The sequence below is a fragment of the Bufo bufo genome, chromosome 6, assembly GCF_905171765.1.
Source record: "Bufo bufo chromosome 6, aBufBuf1.1, whole genome shotgun sequence".
NCBI lineage: Eukaryota > Metazoa > Chordata > Amphibia > Anura > Bufonidae > Bufo > Bufo bufo.
Window position 1 is genome coordinate 173,813,230 of NC_053394.1, and position 16,783 is coordinate 173,830,012.

The 16,783-nt window shown below is 44.3% G+C and overlaps 2 protein-coding genes across 6 annotated transcripts in view; one reads left to right on the top strand and one right to left on the bottom strand.

Annotated features, from left to right (window-relative positions):
* The window catches only part of LOC121006089 (oocyte zinc finger protein XlCOF8.4-like), a 41,910-nt gene extending 32,116 nt beyond the window's left edge, over positions 1-9,794 (bottom strand). The window contains exons 1-4 of one of the 3 annotated variants that reach the window (XM_040439004.1): positions 9,690-9,794; positions 7,801-7,922; positions 6,893-7,015; positions 6,733-6,811 (exon numbers count right to left, since the gene is read on the bottom strand). In XM_040439004.1, the coding sequence (XP_040294938.1) occupies positions 6,733-6,811; positions 6,893-7,015; positions 7,801-7,878 (280 nt within the window). In that variant the 5' untranslated portion in view covers positions 7,879-7,922; positions 9,690-9,794. Of the gene's footprint in view, positions 1-6,732; positions 6,812-6,892; positions 7,016-7,800; positions 7,936-9,667 lie in introns of all 3 variants that reach the window. The other 2 variants (XM_040439005.1, XM_040439006.1) reach the window with 2 other exon arrangements.
* Positions 9,795-10,283: 489 nt separating this feature from the next.
* The window catches only part of LOC121006074 (oocyte zinc finger protein XlCOF22-like), a 32,795-nt gene continuing 26,295 nt past the window's right edge, over positions 10,284-16,783 (top strand). The window contains exons 1-7 of one of the 3 annotated variants that reach the window (XM_040438971.1): positions 10,350-10,373; positions 12,017-12,130; positions 13,686-14,067; positions 14,246-14,437; positions 14,518-14,638; positions 14,819-14,904; positions 15,020-15,137. In XM_040438971.1, the coding sequence (XP_040294905.1) occupies positions 14,050-14,067; positions 14,246-14,437; positions 14,518-14,638; positions 14,819-14,904; positions 15,020-15,137 (535 nt within the window). In that variant the 5' untranslated portion in view covers positions 10,350-10,373; positions 12,017-12,130; positions 13,686-14,049. Of the gene's footprint in view, positions 10,374-12,016; positions 12,207-13,685; positions 14,068-14,245; positions 14,438-14,517; positions 14,639-14,818; positions 14,905-15,019; positions 15,138-16,783 lie in introns of all 3 variants that reach the window. The other 2 variants (XM_040438970.1, XM_040438972.1) reach the window with 2 other exon arrangements.

The window sequence follows — 16,783 nt, forward strand, 5'->3', positions numbered from 1 at the left end:
TGTTACATGTTAAGTGTTGTGCTAAACATCAGAGCTCTGTTCTCATGGACAGCTGGGACACTACTGACGGACAGAAGGAGGACCACAGCGTCCAACTAAAAGGGGTGGACTTAGATGACTCAGAGTGGATGGAGGAGGATAGGGGTGGACGTTACACACAACGACAGCCCTTGTGCCCATCCCCTAGTTATAAGACACTCCCATGGAAGATGAGATGTCCTGTTTTACAGTCTATTAATTCCGCGATAGGAAAAGGTGGATACTTCTGTAAGCCAAAATGCAGAGTAACATCAAGCAGCATTGGTGGTTCAGTGGTGCCAACCATAGGTAGTGTTCCTTTGCCATTGCTTCAGCCCTGATGTCAAACGCCTCATTGAAGTGAGGAAAAAGTAAGTCTGCCACCCTATAATGGTCCTGGGAGATGGGCCTGCAGAGTCTGTGGGACCCAGATCCCAGAAGAGAGAGTGTTGTGCTGTGTGTGGTACTCCTCGTCCACACCACACGAGAGGATTGTATTCTATGTTGACCATGCCCGGATCACTGTCCGTCCCCACAGACACCCATGTTTTTTGTCATAAGGGGAACACAAAGACGGGGACGGGGGGGAGGGGGGGGGGAGTTAGATCAAGAATCAAGATTAGGAAACAGGAAATCCAGTAACGGCTCTACTTTTAAACATTTTTAGCAGATTCAGTCTGGCCCAATGATATCCCTCACTCTGGGTGATAAAGAAGTAGTCCCGTTTTTGATTGATACTGCAGCAGCCAAGACAGTTGTGCACAGCAAACATGGCCTCCCCTGATTTACTCTCCAAGGACACCAGTCTTTGGGTAGAAGTGGATGGGAAAGTAGTACACTCCCCTTTCAACAAAAACCATCCATATTAGATTTGCCCCTAACCAAGATGCGCTTGCCCGTTTGCTGGTCAGTGGTAACGCCTCTTGTTGCCTCCTGGGTGCAGATTTGCTTGCAAAAGTACATGCTAGTATCTCATATCAGGAGGACGGCACTGTGAAGACTACAGGTGCCCTCAATGACCAGGAACTTAGTTTGTTGGCCATTAGTGATAAAATTTCCTGGTCCATGTTTGTATCAGTACTCCCAGAAGCTGAGAAAAGCAAACCCACTCACCATTGGATGGTACATGACCTACATGCCGTTAATGAAGCCACAGTTTTTAACACAACATCGTGCCCAATAGACACACCTTGTTGGCTCAGGTTCCCATTACCTCTACTCACTCCACTGCGATTGATTTGTCCTTTAGTCCCTACCGCTTCACAAATGAGGTGGTAGATGCTTTTTATGCCTAGAGCTGGCAATTTTGTGTTCCCCCACACTGGGCCTATCAGATTATTACATTTAGATTGTATTGTTATGAAGTGAGTGGCCATGACTCAGCTGTCCTCACCCAACTGCATGGCCAGCAATAACGCCCCGTAGCATATTATTCAGCCAGACTTGATCCCGTGGCCAGAGGTGTCCCTTTCTGCATCAGAGCTGTAGTAGTTGTACTAGCTATGCTTGATGAAAGCTCTGAGATAGTTCTGAACCACAAAGTGATGGTGATATTACATCTATCCTCATGAACGTACAATCCAAATGATTGTTTTGTTGCCCGTTATTTGAGAATGCAGTGTTCCATTTTGTTGCCCGACAATGTTGCTCTCCAAAGGTGTAATACTTTGGACCCAGCCACCCTGTTGCCTCTGGATCAAGGGGGGAGGGAAGAGTTAGGGCACCGCACTTTAAACTTTTCTTCCAGATTTCTTCCAGATTCAAAGGAAGAGGCTCCTGACTGCTTGCAGATGATGTCACAAGAGGTAGTGGGATTTGGTAAATCAACCATTAGGTAATCTAGATCATATGCTCTTTGTGGATGGATCGAGGTATGGCCAGGATGGCAGGTACTACACAGGTTGGGCAGTGGTGATTAAACGTGAACTAGCAGACATGTCTGCTCAAGAAGTGGAGCTAAAAGACTGAAGATGGCTTGCAGATATGCAGATGGAAAAACAGCCAACATTTACACTGACTCCAGGTGTGCTTTTGGGATAGCCCATGACTATGGGCCCATATGGAAAGCCAGAGACTCCTTGATCGCTTCAGGTAAACCCATCAAAAATGGGGAAGCAGTGAGGTCTCTGATGGAAGCCCTCTTGTCACTAACATGAGGGGTGATGATAGCAACGAAAGGCCACTGTAAACAGATGCAGAGGAGGCAAAGGGGAAAGCCACGGCAGATCAGGCGGCAAAATTACCTAAGCAGACCCCTGTCTTAAGTGGCCACAGTTCAGGTCCCTGAAATAACTCCTCCTGTCTCCCGAAAGTTCTTAAGACCTTACAGAACCAGATGGGGAAGGAGGAAAGGGACTGGTGGATGGAAAAGGGGGGACTACAAATAAGAAGGGCCTAAAACAGTTCCAAGGGAAACTTTGCCTTCCCAGGTCCCTCTACTCCACGATGGCACAGGCAACCCATGGAGTGATGCACCAGACAAAAACTGCTATGTGTGATTTAGTACGTAGCATATGGTACGCCCCAGGGTTCAGCACTGTAAGAGTCAGATATACTCAAGGATAAATGATTTGTGCCCAGAACAACGTGGGCAAGGTGGTTAAGGTACCCAAGAAACACATCTTGCTTTTTGTATCTGTTTCAACGTTTGCAGACTACCTTCAACTACCAAAGGTGGAAATGTATGAGTATGTATTGATATGTGATGACTTGTTTTCAGGATGGCCAAAACCGTACCCAAAGAAGATTATGGCTGAAGTTGTGTGCAGGTATGGGGTACCTTAGATCATTGAAAGAGAGACAGGTGTTCACTTCACAGGTGAAGTGATGAAGGAGATGATGAAGGTTTTGGGTGTAGGACAGGCCTTACATGCTTCGTACCATCCACAAAGCAGCAGTAGAGTAGGAAAAAGGAACTGAACGAGACACTAAAGTTAAAGATTCAAAAAGCCTTAATAGAGTGCCTGCTGGTAGCCCTCTTTTAGTAAGGTATACGCCTAACCGTGAGACAGGCCTTTGTCCCTATAAGGTCCTTTTTGGGTCAGCCCCTAGGATAGGATTTTATTTCCCACAGCAGCTCCAGATGCAACATGGTTGTCTGACAGATTATGTGATCAGTTTTGTACAAGCATTTGATTAAAGTATATTTTCAAGTTTTTGCTTCACTTCCAGGTTTTGATAAATTATCAGGAACCCACCCACTTGTGTTTGGAGATTGGGTGGTAGTAAAAAACACGTTAGAAAAGTCCTAAAACCCTGGTTTGATGGTCCATTCCGAGTGTTGTTGACCACAAGCACAGTGAAGCTCAAAGAAAAGCATAATTGGATTGATTTCAAGGAAGTGTTGAGACTGGTTTTCCCTTGTGACTGTTGATCATGACTCAAAAGAATATGAAAAAATTGTATGAAAACTTTGATCCAGACAAATCAGAAGCACTGATGACCTCAAGTCTCCCCCATATGATGTCAACGCAAATTAGGGAAAGATCATCTGACTTCCCCGTGCTCAAATCCAGTGTCATGGAAGGCTGTTCACTAGGAATGGCTTGTCGTGGAAGCTGGTGAAGAGGAGGCGGAGCATTGGGACAGATGTTTAGGTTTAGGGAGAGAATTAAAACTCAAGGGGGGACTGTTAGAGATGTGTGAATTTTATTCTATATTTTTTGTATCTCTAGGACTGTAACTGGTTAATCTTAAGTTGTTACAAACTTCTTCTTATCTCAGGAGCCTCCCCCCTCCCCTTTCTGCTGTTAGTCGAGCTCTGTCTATGCAATGCTATGAGGAGAAGAAGGGGGGGGGGGGGCAAGAGAACTGTGCTGTGGGCAGCGTTTGTCTTCTATCTCCCCACAGATGCTTTGAAGAAGATGTGTGCACTGTGAAAGGATGCTAAATCCAATCCCTTGGCTGGATGAATATGATACACACATATTACTCACTGCCTATAGAAGAACGCCTCTTTGAAGTGTCATATATAACGTGTGCAGTATTATTGTTAGGATAGACGGCATTACAACATGGCGATGATAACCAGATGTTTACATTAGTTCACATTCCAAAGTAGTGCACAGTGCGCAGATGCTAGAGTGTTATCTCTTCTTCCCTTATCTCTTCTTCCTTTTGAGCCAATGAAATAATGCCTGGGCCTCAGAAAGTACTGCCCTTTTCTGAAGATGTATATACTGCTTACTTTCTGTAATAAAGTAGAGATAGCATTGACCATCTATGTGTTAGCGTCTAGTCTCTCAGCCACGCGTGGATATTAACCCCTGGGGGGTACTTTGATTCGGAGCACCAGAGTGTATCTTTAAGGCTTTAATTAAAAGCCGCTTTGTCACTACAGGCGTTCAGCCGACCAGGCATAGACGCTACAGGCGTTCAGCCGACCAGGCATAGACGCTACAGGCGTTCAGCCGACCAGGCATAGACGCTACAGGCGTTCAGCCGACCAGGCATAGACGCTACAGGCGTTCAGCCGACCAGGCATAGACGCTACAGGCGTTCAGCCGACCAGGCATAGACGCTACAGGCGTTCAGCCGACCAGGCATAGACGCTACAGGCGTTCAGCCGACCAGGCATAGACGCTACAGGCGTTCAGCCGACCAGGCATAGACGCTACAGGCGTTCAGCCGACCAGGCATAGACCCTACAGGCGTTCAGCTGACCAGGCATAGATGCTACAGGCGTGTGGAGCGGGCTCAGCGCAGAAGCCCACTACATACAAATCCTTGCGCATAATGCCGTACATGTACGGGATTATGTGTTAAGAGGTTAAAGAAAATAAGGTTAAAATTTTGGAATGGTCAAAGTCCTGACCTTAATCAAATGGAAGTGCTATAGAAGGACATGAAGTGAGCATTCCATGAAAGGAATCCCATCAACAAAAGGGTTGAAGCCGTTTCATATAGAGAAATGTACTAAAATTCGAACAAGCCAATGTATAGGACTAATCAGCAATTACTGGAAATGTTTAGTTACACAAGCGGTCACACCAGGTACTGAGCGCAAAGGTTCACATACTTTTGCCACTCAGACATGTGATATTGGATCATTTTCCTCAATAAATAAATGTCTACTATTTTTTAGTCATTTGTTTGATTTGGTTATATTTATCTACTTTTGGGACTTGTGTGAAAACCTGATGTAGCTTTAGGTCACATTTATGCTGAAACATAGAAAGTTCTGAAGGGTTCACAAACTTTCAAGCATAACTGTACATATATTTTTACACAATCACTGCATTTCACTGTCACTGTTGTGGCTGGAGTGGTGACAATGACCTGAGATGGTTGAGGCCAGTGATTGACAATATGTCACTGGTAGCAGGCAACACAGCGAGTATGGACCGGCAGCGCTAAATCAAGGCAGGCTGGAAAGGTTAAATGTTAGTGCTTTTATGATTTTATCAGGGCCAAGGCAGTCTGCATTAATAAAAAGGTGATGTGGACAACAAATTTAATAATTAGGACAACCCAACAGCATCCCTTTAGATGTCTCTGTCCCTATCAAGGTGGTAGTAGACACTCCTTTAAGCAGATGGACCAAATTTTCTCTCTGGGTCAGAATCAGCTTAAGGCCCCATGCACATGACTGTATTTTTGTTCTTCAGCCGATCTGCATTTCTTCTGGATTGGATGTGGAACCATCCATTTCAAATGGGCCACAAAAAAATGTGGACAGCACACCATCATGCAAAAATAATAGAACATGTCCTATACTTTTCCATGTTGTGGACAAGAATATAAATTTTTACCAAAAAGCAGGACATGTTTAATGAGAAAATGTGGAATGCACGCGGTCAGTATCTGTTTTGCAAATCGGCGATTTGTGGACTGTAAAACAGTCATGTGCATGGGGCCTAATTAAGATGATTATGTTGTCCAATATTCCATATCTACTCCCCCCTTTTCTAGAACAACAGATGGGCTTTAGTGGACACCACGTTAGGTGCCATTACTAGGTGTCATTTTTTATTATTTTTGCAGCCAGTTTGCATAGTGCAAAGATCTCAGCATCTATGTTTCCTATCGCACTTCCAATCTCTTAAAATTTTACCCCAGTCTGGGTTAAAGAAATGTTGACACCAAATTCAGAAATACTGAACTAGCTTGACAGGACTCACCCAACCCCTCTACCCCCGGCCCAATTAAATAAATCCATACGCAATCACTCAAAAACTGTCCGAACTCTTTAACATCCTTGCATTGTATATGGAAGGGGATCTTGGTATCCTAACTAATGTACAGTGAGAAAGGCATCTTGTGTCAGCCAATGATACTTCTATTAACCACGCTGATAGGCAGATGCAATTCTACATCCTGCATAGAGCCTAGTCTACTACCCCAATCTCTGTGGTACATAGATGTTGGTGCCAAGAGGAGCAGGGCTCGTGTTTCTACGTTCTCTGGTTCTGCCACAGAATAAAGGGTATTGGGAGAAGCTCCTTAAATTTATGAATGATGAAATTAGCACACCAATGTCACTGTGCCTTAAAATCCGGCCGCTGTAGACCCAAGAAATGTGGAATCAATCTATGCTTGTACCTTCATATCGGAAGCTACATATTACACAAAAAGGCAGTTGTCCACCTCATTATACGGCAGCAGTCAATGCTAGGCTTGTAGCTTGTTCTCTCCTAGTCACTGGTATACGTGGCCATCACTGTTGCTTGTTTATAGCCCAGTTTCCTCTACTATGCAAAATGAATGTTCCCTTACCTATGGAGTTCAATGGATGACATTTTTCCAATTTCTTCTCCTTATAGAAATCTGTCTCATCTTCTGAACAATGTACATCCTAGGTGAAGGATTGGAGAGTGACAACCTTAGAGGTGACTGACACATAGAACGATATGGTCATTATCCACACAGCGCTCACCTCTCCAGTCAGCAGGTGAAGGATCTTGCTGGTGAGTTCTAGGATCTCATTGCTCCTTTCATCTATCAGTGACTGCGGTAATACCGTCATATGTTCTCCGTCTTTTTTCAATGGCACATAGTCCTATTATAAGGGTAGAACACAACGTAGGGCTATATGAACCTTGTCAAATCCGTTAAAACAGACTAAAGTGATGTTATGGAATATTTTCCTCAATCCAATACCTTTCTGCTGTGTCCTGGTTTTAGTAATTGGAATGTCATGTGACATAACTCCCACAATCCCCCTCTCCCATCATGTCCCTGTCAAATTTACATAGATAAGAGCGGTCATCTGACATACCTCATGAAATCCTTCCCTTGCGTAGTTGCCAACAGTCTCGAATTTGGCAGGACTGTACCTGATTTTCAGAGACAGCCCCAGCAAATTTGGCTGTCCTGGGCCGAAAATGGGTGCGACTAACTAAAACCCTACCCATAAATGGGTGTTCCCAGCCAGCATTGGGGGCGTTCCCATTATACATTGCTTGTTTCCTTAGTTACGACCACCCTGTAATCCAGCAACAGTGGTCGTGCTTGCACACTATAGGAAAAAGGACTGGCCTATGTGAACTCCCACGGTCCCGGCCACCAGAGAGGAAGGCGCCTTTTCCTATAGTGTGCAAGCACGACCACCGCTTATGGATTACAGAGTGATCGTAACCATGGAAACGAGCAATGTACAATGTGATGGAAAAATTAATCAAGCCAGTAAAGGAGGCAATATGGGTAATCACAATACATTAGTAAGTGCCTTGTGTTAACTTTATCTACATGATAAATGCCACTTAGTGAAGTGACAACCCCTTGGTATAAATACAACACAAAGTAGGTAACGCTCCAGATTTACAGGTCGAGAGGGTCCCTCACCTCTCCAGTCAGCAGGTAGATTATCTCCAGGGTGAGCTTTAATATCCTCTTAGTCATACGATTACTGTTCTTCTCCATACTGAAGCCTCAGAGAACAGACTGTATTTGTAATGCAGGTGACTTTTCTAAGGTGGTCTATAGAAACAGACATACACAGGGAATCCATGTTTACTGCACGCAGCCCGGCAGGGACGTCTATGACAATCGACACTGTCTCAGGTTTTAGCGCAAAAAACATTTTAGAAGCTATTCCACAGTGCGGTGCCGGATCTGTCACACCACAGACTCCAGCGGTGCACACTGAAAGGGATTTTCCAGGATTTTGATACTAATGACCTCTGGATAGGTCATCAATATCTGATCGGTGAGGTCAGACACCCAGGACCGCCGCCGGCATCTGGTGAGCGATTCTCACAGCTCACCAAGCACAGCCGCTATACAATGTACGGCGCTGTACTTGGTAAGCACAGAGAGGCCGGTGCACTGACAGCTGATTGGCGGGGGTCCCGGGTGTCAAACCCCCACCCATCAGATACTGATGACCTATCCTGAGGATAGGTCATTAGTATCAAAATCCTGAAAAACCCTTTAACATGGTACTAATAGAGTTATGGATACAGATGTGAACATAGTCTTAAAGGGAGGAACAGGCAAATATTCTGGAGCCGCCAGTGAGCGTTCCATCTGTGCAAAATGAATCCAGCCACAAGACTTACGTCACAGCACTTTAATTAGATGCCATATAGTCAGGCGCAGTGACAGATTTCCCCGTAATGGACATCTGTCAGCAGATTTGTAACTATGAAACTGGCTGACCTGTTACCTGTGTGCTTGGCAGCTGAAGGCATCTGTGTTGGTCTCATGTTCATATGTGTCCACATTGGTGAGAAAAATGATGTTTTATTATATGCAAATGCAGCTCTAGGAGCCACGGGGATGTTGCCTTTACACCTAGAGGCTCTGCTCTCTCTGCAACATCTCCACTTTGATTGACAGGGCCAGGCAGTGTAATGAGGTTTTCACTGCCTGGTCCTCTCAAAGTGGAGAGGGCACAGCAGTTGCAGAGAGAGCAGACCCTCTAGGTGTAATGGCAATGCCCCCAATACTTCTAGAAGTTCATAGACAGGGATGAGCGAGCCTGTGTTTTCAATTTGGCGTACAAGGTTCAGGTTATCTAAGAATTCCGTTATGGATTCCACTACCACTGACCATGAGTTATTGTCTGTGGTAGCGGAATCCATAACGGAATTCTTAGATATCCCGAACCTTGTACGCCAAACTAGAAAACACAGGTTTGCTCAACACTAGTCATAGTCAATTTACTTTGTTTTCGTATTCTGGAAGCACGTGTGCCATACACAGAGATCAGCGCTCCATGAAGTCATACAGGTAAGGCTACTTTCACACTGGCGTTTTGGCTTTCCGTTTGTGAGATCCGTTCAGGGCTCTCACAAGCGGTCCAAAACGGATCAGTTTGCATTCTAATGCATTCTGAATGGAAAAGGATCCGCTCAGAATGCATCAGTTCAGTCTCCATTCCGCTTTGGAGACGGACACCAAAACGCCGCTTCATGACGAATGCATGCGGTTGTATTATTGTAACGGATCCATTTTTGCAGATCCATGGTGGATCCACTCAAACGCGAGTGTGAAAGTAGCCCAGACTGTCAATCCTGCTAATCTGACACACATGGAAAATAGACCCCTGGTGAAATAGTGGGGAATCTAATAGTCCAGCATTAGGACTGCGGTGACAAGTCAGCAGCACATCTGCAAGGAGAGGGATCCAGAAGTTGCAGGTGCACATACATTACATAACAGCTTCCGTTACCCCCCTCCACCAGCAGTAAATATGGCAGGGCCCTACACATAATAATGATGACTGCCACCTGTCCTCTCTGTTTCAGGGTCCAGGCACCCAGGGCTCCACTCTCACAGATGTCACAAAGGCTGAGCACCCGGCACAGTTCTGCACGCATGCGCAAACATCCAATGGCTTCTCTACCTGTGGGCGCATGCGTAAGCCGCGGGATGTGACGTCAGAGTGCGGGCGGCACGTTTCGTGTTCATGTGAACACAATGTTGTGCGACGTCATAGCGCATCCTGCCTGCTGCAGGGGAGCTGAATGGTGAAGCGGGGATGGTAAGGATCCCTGCTTCATCACAATTGATTGATAATCGGAAAAACGGGCAGTGACCTATTCAAAGATGGCTGCAGACTTTTATACAGCCTTCTCCTACTTACACCTGGCAACACGCATGCGCATGTTCAGCAGCGTTGTGTCAGCCGCAATCTCTAGTATAATACCGCATAAACTCCTTGAAGGATATATCCAACAGCTGTCCTCGCTATCACAGCCATGTTTCAGAAGACATTCGCGTCGACGTCACTATGCACTGGCTTCAACATGTCGGACGCTGCATAGACAGGAGACTCAGAGCCTGTAGACATTAGGATGTTTGTTCTCTAGTGTAAATGTGAGCAGTCATTAATACGTTCTGAGGACAAAGCCCTTAAAAGCCAGTGCTACTGAATAGTGGATGTGACATGAGAAGATGATCTAGGATAACAGGTAACCTGCACGGGCTGTCATGGCAGATATAAATACATACAATATATATTGCATAGAGAAAATGCTGCAGTCTTCACTTGCCATTTAATGTCTGGTCACCTCACTTCTTGAGCAACCATTCAGACACAGCATCCTGCAGTACCATGCTGTCAGATGCTATAGAATGGCTGATTGCATGACCCAACCCTTAGGCCACTTTCACACGGGCAAGTTTTCCGCGCGGGTTGAACGCATTGCACCTGCACTGAATACCGACCCATTCATTTCTATGGGCTGTGCACATGAGCGTTGATTTTCACGCATCACTTCTGCGTTGCGTGAAAATCGCAGCATGCTCTATATTGTGCATTTTTCACGCAACGCCGGCCCCATAGAAGTGAATGTTGGTTCGTGAAAATCGCAAGCATCCGCAAGCAAGTGCGGATGCGGTGCGATTTTCATGCATGGTTGCTAGGAGACGATCGGGATGGAGACCTGATCATTATTATTTCCCCTTATAACAAGGTTATAAGGGAAAATAATAGCATTCTGAATACAGAATGCTAAGTAAATTAGGGATGGAGGGGTAAAAAATAAAACTCACCTCATCCACTTGTTCGCGCAGCCCTGCTTGTCTTCTTTCTTCTTTGATGACCTGGAGGAAAAGTACCTTTGGTGACGCCAATGCGCTCATCACATGGTCCATCACCATGGTGATGGACCATGTGATGAGCGCATTGATGTCACCAAAGGTCCTTTTCTCCTAGGTCCTCAAAGAAGAAAGAAGACAAGCAGGGCTGCGTGAACAAGTGGATGAGGTGAGTTTTATATATATATTTTTTTATTTTTAACCCCTCCATCCCTAATTTTCCCTTATAACCATGTTATAAAGGAAAATATAAAAATCTACAGAATACCTACAGAATACAGTGAAGAAGTCCGGGTTTGGGTCTGGGTACCACATTCAGTTTTTTCTCACGCGCGTGCAAAATGCATTGCACTCGCGTGGAAAAAACTGAATAACGCAACGCAATTGCATACAATATTCACCCCACTCGCAGGCAAAATCGCACGATTTTCCCGCGACGCACCCGCATCCTATCCGGCCCTCACACGCGACGCCCGTGTGAAAGAGGCCTTAGGCTTGCTATGGGCAACTAAGCCAGTTTTGATAAATCTCCCCCAAGGAGTTAGAAACGCTCAGCTAAGTGCTGTCTCCCCTCACTGCTGGAGATGGAGCTGAAGACAGGCTCATAGACCTTCTACTGAGGATGTCAGCTGAGCGCTGCTGTCGCTGAGTTTTAGTGATTATGGGTGCTGCTGAAAGGATGGGTCATTTTGAATACAGCTCTGGATGTGACAACTATAATGAGGTGGGGCAGATTTACCAGTCCTAAAGATGGCATAAGCATAGACGCACAGTGGCTCGGGGTGGATGATGACATCTATTGGTTGGATTACTTTGAAACAGAATTTTACGCCAGAAAAATTGGCGGTGCCGTTTGAAAGGGTGCTTCCTAGGCCCAGCCCCCTCTTAGCCCCATATGTAATCATTGTTTGTTGGTAGCTATAGTATTTGTGAACCCAAATTGTTGGTCTTTAAAATCTTTATGTTTCACATTTTATATTTGGTAAATGACTTCTATGTGCTGGTATCCCCATAGGATCAAAGATCAGGGCCCAGTCTCAGGTTCTTCGGGATGGACCAAGACAGGAGCCACATGACTGAGAGGATATTAAGTCTCACCCTGGAGATCATCTACCTGCTGACCGGAAAGGTGAGGGATTTTGGGGAATTAGGTCACACGTTCTCCCTATTATCTGTATTAATAAAACAGGCACATGACCGGAGAGGTCAGATATTATGGGAATACATCACATGGCTTATCTATTATCAATATTAATAGAAAATAGACACGACCAGAGAGGTGATAGATTCTGGAGGTTATGTCACTTGACATCACTCTAAGGGTCCATTCAAACGATCATGTCCATTTTGTGGACCGCAAACTGCGTATCCACAATACACAGACACCTGCCATGTGCACCCTGCATTGCGGTGTGGACCTAAGGGCTTCAGTGTGTTTCCAGGTCCATGCAGCCATGCTGCAACACATAGGACACGTCCTATCTTTGAGCGGGTAGCGGGCCCATTGAAGTCAGTCTGTTTGTACTACAGTGCGATGTGCACACAACCGGTGTCTGTGTTTTGTGGTTTCTCGATTTGCAGTCCACAAAACAGAGATGGTTGTGTGAATGCACCCTATAGAAGGTTTTCCAGGAACAAAATATTGATGACCTATCCATAAGTAATACCCGAAACCCCGATTAGGTGTTAGGGTACATTCACACAACAGTGGAAAACGGCCATGTGAACCATTGCACTTTACGGGGCTATTCATATGGCCGTATGGGGCAATTTGTGGCTGTTTTGACTGCGAGATTGACTTTATTGAAGTTAATGGGGCCATTTAGAAAGAAGTGCACCCGTCGAACAGCCCTTAACCCATAGAATACCAGAAGTTATTTAGTTTTACATTTTTTTTCCCTATCTTCGTTGAGCCATAACTTTTTTATTTTTCCTTTCACATAGCTGCATGAGGACTTATTTTTTTGTGGGACAAGTTGTACTTTCTAATGCCACCATTTAATATGGCGTACAATGTACTGGGAAACGTGAAAAAATTCCAAATGGGGTGGAATTGGGGGGAAAAAAAACGCAATTCCTTCACCGTTTTACGGGTTTTGTTCCCACTGCGTTCGTTGCAATTACGATACCACATATGTTTAGGTTTATGTCTAAATAGTGTAAAAATAAATTTAAACTTTGAATTATTTTATTTTGTTTTACATCACCATATTCTGACCCCCATAACTTTTTTTATAGCTATATCTACTGAGCTGTGTCATTTTTTTGTGGGACAATCTGTAGTTTTTATTGATACCATTTTGGAGTGTGTGTGACTTTTTGTTCACATTTTATTAAAAAATTTTGGGTAAGAGAAGCGATTGAAAAACTGGCAAATTGTCATTCGCTGTATTGGAAAAATATTTTCATATTTTAATAGTACGGGCATTTTCAGACGCGGTGATGCCCATGGTGTTTATATTTTGTTATTTATGTATTTCTTTTTTTTATTCTACGGAAAGAATAAAATAAATTGTTTCAAATTTTTATCTATTTAAGTTTTTTTAAAACTTTTTTTTAATGATTTTTGAAGCTCGTATTTCCATGTTTGCACTTCGCTCCAGCGCTGTACATGTACGGCGTTGGTAGCGAATGGGTTAAAAATGGGTATGCTACGGAAAATAAAAATACTCTCCTCACCACAGGGAACACTTGCTCCACACTGGAGGCAACAGAACCTGACTTGCTGGGGTTTAAAAGAAAAGCCAGTGAAATTCCTTCATTTTGAACAGCTGTTAAAAAAGGATGCAAAACATATGACAAATGAACATTAAAAATGGATAGTCTGGCAGGAAATAGAAGCACATAAGGATGTATAATGGCCATGAAAAACTGACAGTTTATCCGCTTTTAAAGCCGAAATGCCACAGCTTGATACATTGTGTAGTGGCCGTTCAGGGGTCCTGCAGCTGATGCTCCTAATCAAGTGAATAGGACCCAAGAACCTATTGGATACTGCTGTGGATAGGTCTTCAATATGTTAGTCCTGGAAAACCCCTTTTTGAAAGAATGGACATGACTGAAGAGGTGAGTGATTCTGGGAATTACATAACATGAACTTCCTCAAGTAGAGAGGTAGAGATTGCTGGGCATTCTGTAACATGACATAAATGGAGTGGTAAGGGGTTCTATTAATAATAAAGGAAACTATACTGCTCAGGATTGTGGGACTCTCTGTATTTTAAGTATCTATCTAATTGAACAGGACTATATGTCTATGAAAAAAGAATTTACTGATTATGTGACGCATCAAAACAAGTTCCATGAGTCAGGAAAGTTGGACAAACCCCAGAAATCCATAACGGTGCCACCACCTCAGTCACACGTACATGAGAGGAACAATGAGCAGAAGATCCTAGACCTCACCAACAAGATCATTGAGCTGCTGACTGGAGAGGTGAGCGCTGCTGGGAATACCGGGACAATAACACAAGGGGTAATGTGTCTGTATGATGACTGTATCCTTGTCTATGTCAGGTTCCCATAAGGTGTCAGGATGTCACCGTTTATTTCTCTGTGGAGGAGTGGGAGTATTTAGAAGAACACAAGGCTCTGTACAAGGACGTCATGGAGACCCACCAGCCCTTCACATCACCATGTAAGAGAAATAACTAAATACAGTCCTCTGGTAAACCTTGAACAATGAAGGAGATGTATTAAAACGGATTCAAAGAAAAAGAAGAGCAGTTGGACATGACAGCTAATTAGATTGTTACTTGGGTCCACCAAAGAAATGACATGCATCCAAATATATTCTGTCACTGTATGTCTTCTACAGATGGTTCTAGTAAAATATGTACACCAGAGAGATGTCCTACTCCCCACTGTAAAGAAGAAGACGATAAAATTCATCCATATTATGAGGTATGTTAGGACAAGCAAAATAATTAGGTCTCCTAATTATGAAGTCATCCAAAATGTATTTTATAACATCCAAGCTATTACGTTTTTTTTTTTTTTGTTTTTTTTATGTGTACAGGATCTTCTCATGAGTCAAGTCATAGTTGGATCACAGGTTGAGGATGATGATGATGAGGTGTGCATGATGAGTGACAAGCAGTGTAAAGAGGAGGAGACTCCGATGTGTATTCATCCAGGTGGGTAATATTTAGTACTAAATACAAAAACATTGATGCTATTCTATCTACTCCACATGGGCCTAGTGTCTTGCAGGGCGCATATACTGACCACATATTTTTATTTTTTTTATAAATGTGTGTGCATTATTTATACTATTGTGTTTTTTGTATTTTGTTATAAATATTTACAGTTTTAGAAATCTTTAACCCTTTCGACCCCAGTCCAGTTTTCATCCAGGCCATTTTTTGAAAATTCAACGTGTCACTTTATGTGGTGGTATTTTCGAAACTCTTTTACTTAAGCTACTTTCACACTCGCGTTTGGTGCAGATCCGTCATGGATCTGCACAGACAGATCCGTTCAGATAATACAACTGTCTGCATCTGTTCAGAACCGATCCGTTTGTATTATCTTTAACATAGCCAAGACGGATCCGTTCAGATAATACAACCGTCTGCATCCGTTCAGAACTGATCCGTTTGTACACTGCGTGCAGAATTATTAGGCAAATGAGTATTTTGACCACATCATCCTCTTTATGCATGTTGTCTTACTCCAAGCTGTATAGGCTCGAAAGCCTACTACCAATTAAGCATATTAGGTGATGTGCATCTCTGTAATGAGAAGGGGTGTGGTCTAATGACATCAACACCCTAAATTAGGTGTGCATAATTATTAGGGATGTACCGATACCAGTATCGGTATCGGGACCGATACCGGGCATTTGCACGAGTACATGTACTCGTACAAATGTCCCCAATACCACTGCCGATACCTGTGCGCCGCTTCTTTGTGTCTGTGTCAGTCCGCAGCCGGCCCCTGCACCTCGCACAGCTAACAGCTTCAGAGGGCAGCAGCAGGCACTGTGTAATAGGAGCCGACAGTGGAAGCTAGCTCCGCCCCTCCCCGCCCTCCAACCAATCAGAGACTCAAAGCACAGGGAGCGTAGTGCAGGGACTCAGAGAATCGTCTGACAGTTTATTAGTTAAAAGAATCTAATGAGTCACAGACTGTGTCACAGAGTCCCTGCCAGACTTCCTGCTCTGCGGCTCCCTGTAAGTCCGTCCGGGGGGAAGGGGGGGCATTATTAGCATAGATAGCATGTAGTGGAGCTGTGTGTGTACAGGGTGCATGTAGCAGAGCAGGAAGCCTGGCAGGGACTCGATGACACAGTCTCTGACTCATTAGATTCTTTTAACTAATAAACTCTCAGACGATTCTCTGAGTCCCTGCAATAACTATAATTACATCACAGTCTGCTCCACTGCATTCACTGCAGCAGAGCTGTGTTTGCCAGGAGCGAGTCCCTCTAAAGGTGATAGTGTCTGTCTTCTATGGCCCTGGTCCTTCCCTTCCTGCCTGCAAGCTGCACATTGATCTCTAAAAGCAGGCATTAGGGCAAGAAGAAATATACATTACTGTATGATGGCCACAAGACTATTATACTGAGGAGGGAGGGGCTTCAAAAATTGTTGTCCTGACTCCTTACAGTAGCGTCTCCTTGTGGCCGTCCCATACAGTATAACGTCTCCTTGTGGCCGTCCCATACAGTGTAACGTCTCCTTGTGGCTGCCCCCATACAGTATAACGTCTCCTTGTGGCTGCCCCCATACAGTATAACATCTCCTTGTGGCTGCCCCATACAGTATAACATCTCCTTGTG